At 39.8% G+C, this 14,371-nt stretch overlaps 1 protein-coding gene across 1 annotated transcript in view; it reads right to left on the bottom strand.

Moving 5' to 3' along the window:
- Positions 1-430: 430 nt before the first annotated feature.
- The window catches only part of enpp2l (ectonucleotide pyrophosphatase/phosphodiesterase 2-like), an 85,414-nt gene continuing 71,473 nt past the window's right edge, over positions 431-14,371 (bottom strand). The window contains exon 25 of the mRNA XM_033637624.2: positions 431-1,638. Coding sequence (XP_033493515.1) covers positions 1,468-1,638 — 171 coding nt within the window. The 3' untranslated portion in view covers positions 431-1,467. The remainder of the gene's footprint in view (positions 1,639-14,371) is intronic.

Here is a 14,371-nt window from a genome sequence, read left to right as displayed (position 1 = left end):
TGATAAGAAACATATATGTAAGATATTCCTGCTCTGCAGAAACGTACAATGCCAACATTTTCTTCTGGAGACTGGGCTGGTTTTATGTTCATGTGTGCACCGGGGTTAGAAATATACTGCTGTTTCTTTTCGTTTTGTATTTTAACCGTCACTTACGTCCTTTTCAGGGAAAAAGCTATTGAACTTGTATGATCGCAAATAAACCTTCCATTTGCACCATTTACTTTTGATTTGTTGCTGCTGGAAACTGTCAGCAGGCCACAAGAACAGAAGGGAGCTGTTACCCATGTTTGTGATATTGATGCAGTGGTTTGTTTTTACATAAAACACAATGATCATTGAGCATCTGTGGTTACCCATATGAAATGTAATGTGTTTGTGTGAGACCAGTTTTAGTAATCATGAGATAATAATTGTCAACGAGGTGAACCACATGGAAGGCTTGATTTATTTATTTTTCGTACATGTTTAATGGCACAAACTTTAGGATCTGTTGAAGGGCTCTGAATATGTTCTGACCCTGGTGTACACGTCGAGTCCTGTTTGTTTGCATGAGCATCTGATACATGTTTATATGTATACTGCCTGTTGTTTTAAAGAAAGAGTCTGACATTTTGGGTGAAACAAACAAGATGTAACGTGTTAATTAGTGAGCTTCAGAGGAGCTGGTTGCCAGATTTTGGTAGCTTTGGACAGAGCCTGGCTAGATGTTTCCCCCTGTTTCCAGCCTTTATGCTAAGCTAGGCTAACCTGCTGCTGACAGTGGTGACAGTCTATAACTCTCAGCCAGAAAGAGAACAAGTGTATTTCCCAAAATGTTAAACTATTCCTTGACAGAACCATACCCACATTTTTGCAAACCAAGCTGTAGACTTTCACATTTTTAAATGTATTTTTGTAACATTTATGGTAGGCATTGGCTCCTTCTTATTTCCATACTGTATGAAGACGTTATCAAAGTTAAAGTTTAAGTGCAGTTTGCTGAGAGAAGTCGTCCTTTATGAGTAAGAAAAGACACAATACATTTTGTTTTAAAATCTACAGCACTCAATGGATAGGCAGAAGAAATATAAAGTATGCATTGTTTGTAGTTATGGAGCTAAAACCCCAATATGGTCCTTTATGTGTGCATAAGAATGTACTGTATTAGCTCTATTTATGAAATGTGTAGTGGCAGCTGTCAAGAAAGTCCCCCATCCTGCATCATTCCTGTGCTAGCTTATTTCTTCTCAGATTTTTTTGTATAGTATTGAATATTCCTGTTGTAATCTTCCAGACTTTAACTTTCCAAACCATTCTTTTAATCTTCTCAATTTTCAAAAATGTGTTTCCTTTTCTGAGCACTTCTTGGGCAGTTCCTCAGGAGTGGAACGATGATGCGCCAGTTGTCCAGCGAGCATGCAGTGAAAATGCAGGACTTCTACAAAGGGCTACATCCTGTATATGTGTGTCTGTTTCTCTGGGTGTCTAGTCATCACCCTCGAAGGTTTGCAGGTAGGTTTTTAGGCTGAGGGTGCTGGTGTAGGTGAGGTTGGTAGATCGGTAGAGGTCCAGGCCCGTCAGGATCTCCACATCTCGGACTCTGGCTGTATGGTGCTTCAGCAGTTCTTCAACCCACTGTGACTCATCCTCTACACTCTGCAGAGACACAAACACAAAGTGGTTATTCACTGTCAAAACAGTCCTCATCTTTTCCATTTAAAGCTCATGTTTCATTTCGTCTTTTCAGTTTTCTAGATTCCAGTCCAGGTCACCATTCCTCAAAAGGAGATTGTCTTGTTTATGTGTGATTGTGTGCAAATGTTATGAACTGCATCCTCCTACTCTGCACCATGAGCATGGAACAATCTTCAAAAAGATCTAAAATTAGAAACACTTGTATCCATTGATGAATTAGGACATCAGAAAGAATGTGATGATAGAGACGTGCTTGTTTTTCATGAGAGGCCACTATGTTTGAATAGTTGTTTTATTGTGTATTTTGTATTTTATGTTGTATTTGTTGCATCTTCAATATGTTTTTATTGGCTGCTACCTTGGCCAGGTTCCTCTTTTAAAAGAGATTTTCAATCTCAATGGGACTTCCTAGTTAAATAAAATTTAAATAAAATAAATAAACAGCTGAAATCAAAATTTACACAGAGGTATCATTTTGTTTCTGCTGTTCTACGAAATCATTTAACAAAACATTGCTGCAAAAGAGCATATGCAACCTACCATTTAAAAATAAAGGATTCAGAAATAAATAAAACGTGAAATAGAAGAAGCATCAAATTCTCACATTGGATTTTTGCATCTTTGCTTGATCAATGACTTTCGATTCATGGGTTTTAAGTTCAAATTAATGCTGATTGATTTCTTTGTCCATCAGCACCACAGTCTGTGAAACTGCACATCCTCTTTGCTGTATTTCTCACACACAGTGGTGGAGCAGGCACAAGTTTTGATATGCAAACGTATGCATATGCACTCAGCTCCAAAGTGATTGAGATTTATAAACAGAAACATGCATTTGTCCAGCTTTATAAAGCTGATAAAAAATAATGCATGGGCACATTTCTGTCTGTGCATAAACACAGTTTTTGCCATGAATCTTCACAGAGTTTTATGCATCTGGCCCTGGCTGTTCCTCCCAGACTCTTCTACCTGCCGTTGCTTGTCTGAGATAAAAGATTCCTATGATAGGTAGGGCTACTGGTTTGACAAAGAAAAAATCTTATACACACCCCTGCAGATTTGACAGTGATTAGAGAAGTGTGATTGTGATATACAGGTAACTGAAGGTCTGTTTATCTGCACACTGCATGATTGCATATTACATATGGCTCACACACTGTTTACCCTTCCAAAATTGTATGCAACTATCATCAGGCTGTGGCTGTGGCTGTGGCTCTGGCTGAACAAGTACATGGATGTGTTCCTTCATACCAGACTCGATGCATTTTTTTTTCTTTGCCCTTACTCCTCAGAAAGCCTGAGTCCAGGCACACAAAGGCAAAGCTAATCTCCATACAATGATATACATTTATAAACCACTCAAGGTTTTTCCTGCACAGAGAATTACAAGGCAGCTGTCTACATTAAATTTCACCCTGCTTCAGGCTCTTAAGAACACTGTAGGGTGTGTTGCACTTGGTGAATTTCTGTTATTTGTCAGTGCAATCGCAGCATATCACCAATGTGGTAATGCTGTATCATCATCAGCACAGTGCGCAGGGAAAGACGCTGCCAAAACTACAGCAAAGCCCAGTGTACCACAGTGTGTCCGCTGGTAACCACCACCACAACAACAACAACAACAACAACAACAACAACAACGACAAAAACTACAAAAAATTACCAAAGAAAACAAAACTCTTTTCTGTGCCATTTGATGACAGTTTAATATCACCAGAGTCTAAATATACTGTACCTCTTTTTGGCCATGGTTAAAAGAAGACAAAAGCTTGTTGGTGCAAAGATCCTGTCTGTCTCTGGGATAATTTGTCATAATCAAAACAACACTTTTTATTACTCAAATAATCCTTACTTGTAGTTTCCGCTTCTCTACCTTTACTGCTCTTTTATTTCCTTCAAATATGGGGGAAAATGGGTGACAGAGGAAAGAAAATACTGGTCATCTCCTTTATTTTTCCATCTTTTATTAGATTCTTTCATCCATCAAAAGTGGAAACTATTGGCAATTGAAAAAAGTTGCATACGTGCTGCATTTGGTCTGCGCAGATCTCATGACTTTCAAACTAAGGTTTATTGTTATTGGGCTGCATTGCTGTGTGTCCCTTGAAAATGGTTTGATTATCACAGATTGCCTACTTCAGTTGTCTCCATACTTCTGAAGAAACCCTCAATCAAACTGTTTATTCATTCTTATTATCTGCGGCATCAGTACTCAGAGCTTTTCTAAATATTTATTTGATCTGATGATTAGCTCGGGGATCAATTTTCGGTTCTGAGAACCCAATTAAACCAAATACTGAGGAACTACAAAATGTTCTGGAGTAAGCAGTAAACCATCTGGTAGCCTGTAACTTTCATGGTTGTTGCCACTGCCATTACACTCAGCTGTCACATAAAGTTTGTAAAAATATACAATGTCAAAGCATAGTTCCGGCAATATTCTATATTTTTCTTTATGTCAACAATCTCATGCAAAGAGCCAAACAACAGTGAATGTATCTACTAACAAGTGTGTGTATCTACAGCATGGTATATCTTCTTCCTCTGTGCTATTGAGCTCCATTGTTGTTAATAACACATCAGTGAGCCACACTGTGTCACTGGGTGACATGTTCCTTCATTACCATAAACACACACTGTGGTTTATTTTGACTTAGTCCCACACACACTGTCCTGCAGTAAATACTCACTAAATCAACATATGTGGATTAATCCAACACTAAAAATAGTCCCCAATAAATGCACTATTTCCCCTTTTTTTAATAAAAACTACAATTGCAGCCACTTCACATTTCCGTTTGGCCCGTGGTAGAGCCCTGACCGATCCGTGACAGGTCCCTGTCGTCACCTGGCCAGGCTCGTAGCTCTAATGAGATCCCCTGCGATGACGTAGAGAATACAGAGCCGACTGGTAACTCCCCCAAGTTTAATTTGTAGAAACCAGTTGCAATGGTCTGTCTATCCACCAGGAGGAACAGTGAGTGTGGAAGCTGAAGCGGTTTACTGCGTGTAATCGGAGAGAACTTCACACAGAGCAATTAATGATTATCAGGCTACCATATCATAGGTCATAAATATTGTGCTTCAGCGTTTTGTTATTCAAAAGAATTGCATGGAAATTAAACTGATATGGCTGGGAACCAAGCGATAGTACAGCAAGACCAAAACTGTGTTTGAATCATTAGTCTTGGCGGCTGAGTTTATCTGCAGTGGTAATGATAATAATGTCATATAGTAATAAATATAGTAATATAGTATATGTTCCCTTAAGACAGATGAATTATGTCCACCTTCACAAGCAACTGCCACAACACAATGGGGGGCTGGCTCTGTGCCAGATTTCTTCCAGAAAAATGACTTAGAAACTATAAGGATTTCTTCATATTTTAAAATTCACAGTTAGTATCTCAAAAATGACTTTGCCTCTTAAAATAGTGAGACTTTTTCAAAATGACATTAGTAACTGTTTTCAGATATTAAGTCATAATTTTGAGTTATTTCCAGAGTCTCTCCTTATTCTGTGAGATTTAGGCTACTCAATATTTTGAGATGGGACCTGATGCAGGACGTGATTTTAAAAAAGAATATCTAAAAGAAAATGTTTATTGTAAATTATGAATTTGTCACAGGCAGCTTTAAAGGAGTTATATGTAAGAAATCTAAAGCAAATAGTTGTAAAATCCTCCTAATATGTCACAGAGACTAAGGAATAATGTTCATATAACATACTGATCTCACCGACAACAATAGTACAGCCAGAATATTTGCATTTAAAAAAACATTTTACAGTCCGCAAATCATGTTTATGTTTTGAATTTGTGTTTTGGCCTGTTGTGCCACCCACCGCCGTCTACCAGTCACACAGTCAGTAGAGTCTCAGCATCAGTTACAGTTACGACTGAGCTACAGCAGCACGGCTAGCAGCTTTAGCAGTGTCCCGGTACATAGCATTAGCAGCCGGCTCCTCCTCAGCTGTATCCCAGCAGCAGCGTTAGCAGCAGAGAAGCCAGACTTGCTCAAATGGTCTGCTGGAAAACTGCCGCTGTCCAGCAACCTCGAATCTGTAGGGGGGGGGCAGACACGACTCACGGCAGTATTTTGAATTTGAGTGCAGTAACCGTTTTGGCCACATTCTTACATACAGTGCCTTTAACAAAGTTGATAAAGTTTCCCGTAACCTAATAACTCAAGGAGCACACGTGAAATAAAGTGGTGCTGTTTATCTTTGAAAGTGAGGTAGCCCCCCACACATCATTAACATTACCATGAACCTTTTTGTTCTTACTGAGTGTGTGAATGTGCGATCTGAAAAGCTTTCCAGCCCCCACACTGTCACACACATCATCACATTGAGTGAACTGTAGGACTTTTGATGCAAACATTCAACAACACATCGTCACTGTCGATGTCTGAACAACCACATAAAAGTGACATTTTCCAAGTCTTCACATTATAAACTAAAAAAATGATTTTGTCTCTTAATTAATGTTATTTTAAAATTTAAGTTCGTTAAATAACTAGTTCTGAAGTAAAGTTATTTTCAGAACGTTTCTCATTATTCTGAGAGACTAAGATCAGATAGGGGCAGAGCATGTGAGCGGAGCTGGAGCGGAGCGGGAGGATTTTGTGTTGAGCAAGGAGCAGCTATTTTTTTTAAAAGGTGGAGCGGAGCCTTATCTCTCGCCCCTGTTTTGCTCTGGTTTCTCATGCCCCACCCAGAATGCATCTTTGCATCTGCACACACCCAAACTATTTTCTTTCAAAACTATGGAGTTTACCGTGTACTTCAAAAAAAGAAACTGAGAAGAGAAGCAGCGGTACCTTGGAGAACGGTCCCTAACTGCAGGGAGAGGCGAGAGGGCTTCCCTGGAGGTTGGCTGCTTAACCTGGTCCGTCTCCTCCACACTTTGACTTATTTCCACCCTGCTGACATGTTTTATTTGTGATAAGAAGATTACAGGTTAGGGTAGTACGACGCAGATTTTTTTGGAGCGGAGTGGTGAGCGAGTGGAGCGGGATAAAATTTATGATGGAGTGGAGCGGAGCGGAGCAAAGAATGCGCAGAACCAAGCGGAGCGGACGAGTGGCGCAAAGTGACAGGTCTGCGAGCGAGGAGTGGAAATTTTCACCCGCTCCGCTCCACTCACATGCTCTGCCTAGGGGAGACCTGGGCCAACTGTAACAAAATCTTAGGTTTTCCTTAATAACTAATGTGCTCATAACACTGATGCTGCAGCAGATAAAGGTGGTCATTTTAATAACTTATTACACAGCTCTATTAAATGCTGTATTCTGATTGGTCAGTCAGAATACAGCAGTCAGCATTCAGAGGTCTGATATCCATGGTTACCATGGTCACCAGTCACCTTCAAAAGGCTAATACCTATGCACGGATTTTTTTTGTTTATTTTACTGCAGCTTTCAATACAACTCCCTTCAGGGGAATAGAACCTATTCCCAGTATTCACCGGCTTATTATACATTATCCCTTACTTAAATACTGCTGGGTGGCTTACTGTAACCTGTAATAATATAACCTAGCAACAAATTTAGATTATTGTACAAAAGTGCTGTGACCAATAGGCCAAACATTGGCAGGCTTCTGGAAGGCTTTCGGAAGGCCTGGGAAATTTGAAGTGGCTGCATCTGTAATTCTACACTTATGATTGGTTAAAAAACTTAAGAAAGTGCATGAGAGAGAGAGAGAGAGAGAGAGAGAGAGAGAGAGAGAGAGAGAGAGACAGAGACAGAGAGAGAGAGAGAAAGACAGAGACAGAGAGAGAGAGAGAGAGAGAGAGACTAGGTACAAAGGTCACTTCCCAAGCCTTTTGGACTCAGTTCTTGGTTTGGAACCACCAACTCACATGGTCTACTTGGATGCCATCTTTGAACAAAGAAACCTTCTTGCATTGGACGTCTGATCTGGTTTTTCTTCAGAGTGCTCTGAACTTTCTTTGATTTTATTGGAAGCAAGTTTTACTGAATTCTGACCAACACCACAGACTATTTTTTTGTTCGAGGGCAACAAATAAATCCACAACATGTGCTCTCTCCATCTTTGGCATCTTAGTGCTCTCTCCGCTTCGTGTCGGGGTTCTATTCCCCTGAAGGGAGTTATTTTCCCAGTATATACCGGCTCATTATACATTATCCCTTACTTAATTACTGCTGGGTGGCTTATTGTAACCTGTAATAATATAACCTAGCAACAAATTTAGATTATTGTACAAAAGTGCTGTGACTAATAGGCCAAACATTGGCAAGCTTCTGGAAGGCTTTCGGAAGGCCTGGGAAATTTGAAGTGGCTGCATCTGTAATTCTACACTTATGATTGGTTAAAAAACTTTAGAAAGTGAGCAAGAGAGACAGAGAAGGAAAGAGAGAGAGAGAGAGAGAGAGAGAGAGAGAGAGAGAGAGAGACTAGGTACAAAGGTCACTTCCCAAGCCTTTTGGGCTCAGTTCTTGGTTTGGAACCACCAACTCACATGGTCTACTTGGATGCCATCTTTGAACAAAGAAACCTTCTTGCATTGGACGTCTGATCTGGTTTTTCCTCAGAGTGCTCTGAACTTTCTTTGATTTTATTGGAAGCAAGTTTTACTGAATTCTGACCAACACCACAGACTATTTTTTTGTTCGAGGGCAACAAATAAATCCACAACATGTGCTCTCTCCATCTTAGGCTTTCCACATAGGCGCACAGAAGGGGGGAGAGGTGTGCTCTCTCCGCCTTATGCTTTCCACTTAGGCAAGTGGAAGAGGCTTTCTGTGTAGGCCCGAGGAAAGGCAGAGGGGCCCCAGAACAGAGCCATACTGCCAAATATAATACTGCAAATGGAAATATATTCCTGACTGAACTTGTATTTTACTGCACGAGTTGTATGAGAATTTGTAAATGTTCGTTTTGATATACTGTAGTTTTGTCGTTAAATATGGTCCCCAATCAATTAATAAATCAATGTGCTCACAGTTTTCCATGGAGGTATGCAAGGAAAATAAAGTTTTCTTCACAAATTACTACAGGGTCTAAGGAACTAAATAATTTACGCCCCATAGCTTTAACCTCTGTACTGGCTAAGTGCATGGAGAGAGTTGTTTGTAACCATCTCACCTCATCAGTAGCACAACAACTGGACCCATTACAGTTCGCTTATAAAGCCCGCAGAGGGACTGAGGATGTCACGCTCTCCATGGTTACCATGGTCACCAGTCACCTTCAAAAGGCTAATACCTATGCAAGGATTTTATTTGTTGATTTTACTGCAGCTTTCAATACAATGCAAGTTAATGTACTTCTGTAATGGCTCCTGGACCTTGGGGTAAACGGGGGCCTTGTACACTGGGTCAAAGACTTTATAACTGACCGCCCACAAAAAGTATGTGTCAAAAAGATGCTCTCTGATGAGATTGTTCTTAACAGCTGCATTTTGCCTCCATTACTCTTTTCTGTGTACATTAATGAAATGACACTAGGCCTCCATAACAGCATGTTTAGGCTAATTAAATATGGCGATGACATGGCTTTAGTAGCACTTTTCTAACATAAATGATGATGTCTCTGATTACTTCGCACAGGTCTCTAAGTTCCAACAGTGGTGTGTGTCGGACTCATTGCTAATTAATATTGGCAAGGCAAAGGAGCTGATTTTAAATCATGCAGACCCACTCCCTCTGATGCTGTGCAATCAGACTGTGGAAACTGTCAACTGTTTTAAGTATTTGGGAACACTCATAGATGACAAACTGAGTTTTACTGATAATACTGACTTCATCTATAAAAAGGCTAGTCAGAGAATGTATGTTATGTAAGTCTTGCTGGCAAGTTTGTGTTTTTATGTAATCGGGTGAGACCAAAGAAGAAGAAGTTTTTCTATTCTATTCTATTCTACATTCAAGGTAAAACAACATGACTAATTGATTTAAAAATGGTGATTTTGTGGATGAAGCATTCTTTTAATATAAATTTTAATCACTACAGCCTGTTAGGACATCAAGTCCACAGTTTCCCTGACAGGAAAAGGCGCTTTGTTACCTAGGTGCGTGTTGTGCATAGACATAATTGCTTCAAATGTACCAGAAACACTGATATGTGCAGCACAACCTCCTTCATCTCTCTCTGAGTCTGTCTTTTATTCTCTCTCTGTCTCCCTCCCTCTCTCTGTCGATGTAGAGCCAAGTGTGTTGCAATGCCATATTCTCCAGCTTAAACTGGCTTCATCACTTCCAGCATCCCCCTTCAAAACAACCTGTGTACTCCTAGTAAACATGAGAAGGGTCAACAAGGGAATAATGAGCAGAAAAAAGAATTTAAAGAGTTCCTGGAAATTCCCACTTAGATATCCTCAAATGAGGTTGAGTTCAAATAAAAGCAAATTTCTTCACTGTCCATGATTTCCTAAAAAACTACTGTAGTTTGTCATCTGCCAGCAGTGGTTTGTTACATCAGTTAACTGTGGGTTCTACAAACAATGACTTATTCATTTAGTGGCACTTTAACCACATCATTTATATCTTATTCATCTGCTACACATCATCACTTCCTTGAACTGAAACAGCAGATAAAGTAATGCAGTATTCTGACTGTGTGCAGTGTTCCTCACTGTGACTGAGGATCCTGTATGATTTTAGCGTTGACCACTATCATTAACCATGGTAGGGCCTACCTACTACGCAGTGCAGCTGTTTTTCATATATTTACTAAAATAGAAATGGAAAATGCACACTTTAAAAGTTCTCAACAGAATAAGACAAAGAGTGCAGTCCATAAAGTGTAATTTTGTCAAAAAGTAGCTGTAGTAGAACATGGTGGCATCATTCATTTCTGCAAACCATGAATACGATAGATTTTTATGTTTCATATGCATCATATCAAGTTTCCAAAGTGACGTAGTGTATGAGCTGACTTTGTCATCTGGAGGTGGAGGGTATGACACCTAGACGAGATGTTTGCCAAGCTGCAGACCATTATCTGAGACCAACAACCTTTAGAGATTTAGCGAATCATCGCTGTGCTTCCAACAGCTTTTTAGCCACCAAACTTGGGTGTTTTTTAACGTCCAGTTGCTGTTTTTTCAGCAGGGATGAAGCAGTTGTTTTTTTACTGAAACATCACTGCGCTTCCAGTGGGGACTGTGCCACTAAAACTGGGTATTTGACCCAAAACATAATCTTATCCTAATCATACCTAAGTGGTTTTTTATGTTTTTATTCAGGAGCAGCAGTAGAGAAATGATGGAAAGTCAGAAGGACAGCTCCCCAGCTGGACTTCACTCAGGGATGTTTCAGTTTATGAAACACAAAAGCTACTCTATGGGCTTGATTTTCCTCAGGAAGCTTGCTCAATCAGCCTCTTTGGATGCAAAATCTGATACAACTGATGACGTAAGGATGTCCTCAGACAGGTGTACACATGTGCAATCAGATCCTTCCCTCTAGCCGTTGAACACATTCATTTCACATACACAATAAAAATGACCTTAGTCATGCAGCTGAAGGCACTGCTCCACCCACTATCAACTTTTGGACTGATTTTCCAGGATGATAAGGTTGATCTTCAGACAGTTAAGAGGAGTGAAGTGAGAGCAACAAAGCATTTCACATACAGGTACCAGGTAACTCCCACTACACTGAAACCTTTCATCAAGGAATTCTACAAGGAGAACACAGAGTACTTAAACAAACAAAAAACAGTAACTACCAGCTGTTATGCTACACTGCTCTGTGCTCACAGTTTGGCTTATTTTGGAATGGTTACAAAAAGCCAGTGTTTAGTGTTGGTAAGAATGCAAACTGTGATGCCAAATTCAGACAGCACATCAGGCCTTCCTTAATGCTCTGTGTTGCTATAACATTGTTGCACTAACTCTGGCTTCAGCTAACATCTGTACAACTGGTACAGGTGAGTGAGCAGCTCGGAAGATCAGTGGTTCAATCCCTGGCTCCTCCAGGCTGCATGTCAAAGCATCCTTGAGCAAGATACTGAATCCCAAATTGCTCCCGATGACTGTTCCATCAGTGTGTGAATGTGTTAAAAACTGAGTAACAGGTGGCACCTTGTAGTGTAGCCTCTGCCACCAGTGTGTAAATGTCTGGTAATGGGTGAATGAGTCTCATGGTGTAAAAAGCACTTTGAGTGGTTGAAAGACTAGAAAGGTGTTCAACAAGTGTCCAGTTATCATTTACTATTACCATTTTATTTGTCCCACCATCAGGACTGCATTACCATGAGTGGCACTATTAGCTAGTTTCCACCCCACCCAGCTGAAGTGCAGTGCAGAGAGGCCAAGGCTACCATTAGCTCACCAGTGAAAGCTGGAGAATGGGCAATGGACACTATGTTTCTGCATGATGGCAGATAAGGCGGCTATCCAGCTGTCTGTCAGCAAAGTCAACAGAAAATAAAAGAAAAGGCAAGACGGCATGAAACATTAAAATTTTACCACCTCTAAATGGATAGTGTCTTGAGATGAGGCTAAAGGTCACTGAGACAATGGACTGCCGGACAGAAAAGACAGGCCTCTTGTAATTTATGTCACTTTGCATCTTTTTCTAAATAATTAACTGGTTAGTTACTGGTTAACAGTTGTCTATCAAAAGCAAAATTAACTGAAACTAACATCCCTGTACCTAATCTTATTGTAGAACATCCAATAGTTGTTGAGCTATTTCAAGAAAACTCTAAATTATTAACCTACTGGTCGCATTAGATGGAAAGTCAGAGGATCACCAAACTTAATAGGATTCATTATCTGGAAGCCATAAATGTGTGTACAACATTTTATGGTAATCCATCCAATATTAGTCATAACATTTCAATCTGGACCAAAGCGGTAGACCGACCAACTGAGTGTCTGTCACCTGAAGCTGAAATCTGAATTGCTGTGTGCTCAAACAATTGCCGGATAAAATGATTAATGCTAACCTGGGGCCAACTTTGTCAAAATAATGAAAATTCAAACAGTCGCAGCTCTTTTACCAGACAGGAAGGAGAACGGGGGACTTTCCATCTGACTGCAGCCACTGGCATTAATATGTTACACTGAAATGACTTTAGTTCCATTGAAAAAAGACAATATGTTCTTTGAGAAGACAAAACAAGAGAGGTACAAACAAGGACAGTGAGTTCTCCCCTGGCCAAAAGTAAATCAGCAGGTTAGCTCTGAACTCAAACTGGCCTTACTAGATTATGACTACATATGTTTGTCCATGACCTTTTTCTTCCATGACTAAGACAAGTTGAGACGGAATTAACATCATCAAAAAACCCCACTTTGGCACTTTTATGATATCTCATATTTTTCTGAGTCATTTCCTGATCATGTTCATTAGCAACACTGTTCGCCAAATATTTTCTGACAAATTACTTAATTTTGTGCTTAAAGTTAAAAATAAATAAGGTTGTGCTAAAATGAGAAGATGTTGTATGACTACAATAGAATCTGCAGGTCATACGTCATCATCCAAGATCGCACAGGCACTCTGTCATGCCCCTTCTTCTTGAGTGGCAAAACCAATAAGTCAATTTAATTATGACAACTAGTTGAAACTTAAACTAGTCAGCTCATTTTGTATTTTGCTTAAATTGAAGACCAATTAGATGCAAACTGTTCGAGGAGCAGAAATACAATGTGTCCTTTTACTGGTCACACTTGCAGCACACATACATCGTATGGTTGTGTGAGTCACAGAAAAACAAGACATGAGCTTTTGTTTAGGGATTGTGTGGGATTGTTTCTTGAGTTTTCGGACGCTGCACAGCACTGTGAAAATTAAGCTTGTTTACCAAGTTTGTGTGAAATATGATTTAGATAACATCTACTGACCACACTAGACTATTTAAAGGGAAACTTTGATTTTCAACCTGCTCTGTGTCATCACAGCGAACAGTATTTGACTTCCCTCATGCTGCCAGCGCCCAGAGCTCCCAGCTTGTTTCTGGAAAAATTTGCTGGTTGATGGGCAGGGAAGGAAGCCCAGCAGCTGGCTTGCAATCTGCAGTACAAAATGAGCACACTTGTGACCTGGAGTCACTTACTTAGCTTAAAGTTAACAATGACAACAACGGGGCTTTGGTTTGTACAGCTCTCATTGTTTTATAATAGTTTTAGAGAGACCACTGGACCTGAGGCCACTTGTTAAATCGTGTTAGTTCAAATAAATACAATAACTAGTACGTGCTCCATGTCTAAATGTACGCCCTAAATCGATCCCATCAGACCAAGAGATCAAACACTCTCTTCAAAGCTGCAGGCTTAATCATTTTACCTGTGTTTAAATCAGATATGATAAGGCAAAATTCTATGTGAAAAAAGTTTGACAAAAATGGTTTTGGTCTGACAAGTCTTACTTAAATGTTGACTAAAACAAAAGTAACAGGGATATTTCACAAAATTAAGATTAAATAAAAATATAAAAAGGCAACAGTGATTCATTTTTGTCCAAACATTCCCAGCCTAGGATTAAAATGTCACATAGACAATTTAGGGTCAAAAGATAACCAGGAAAAAAGCCATTGCAACAGGGCTGTTTGCTTCCCTAACCAGTCAAGTTGCAGTTACAATTTATATCTGTCCAGACTCATACACAGCTTTGACAGTTAACAATGTTTCTAATGCAACTGTTGCTGCAAAGAAGCTACAAATTCTAAAACAAGGATGCTTCAAACACACTGTGCAGCACAGTAGATGTTTACAAT

This window comes from Epinephelus lanceolatus, chromosome 16 (assembly GCF_041903045.1).
Source record: "Epinephelus lanceolatus isolate andai-2023 chromosome 16, ASM4190304v1, whole genome shotgun sequence".
NCBI lineage: Eukaryota > Metazoa > Chordata > Actinopteri > Perciformes > Serranidae > Epinephelus > Epinephelus lanceolatus.
This window is presented reverse-complemented; position numbering and strand designations above follow the sequence as displayed.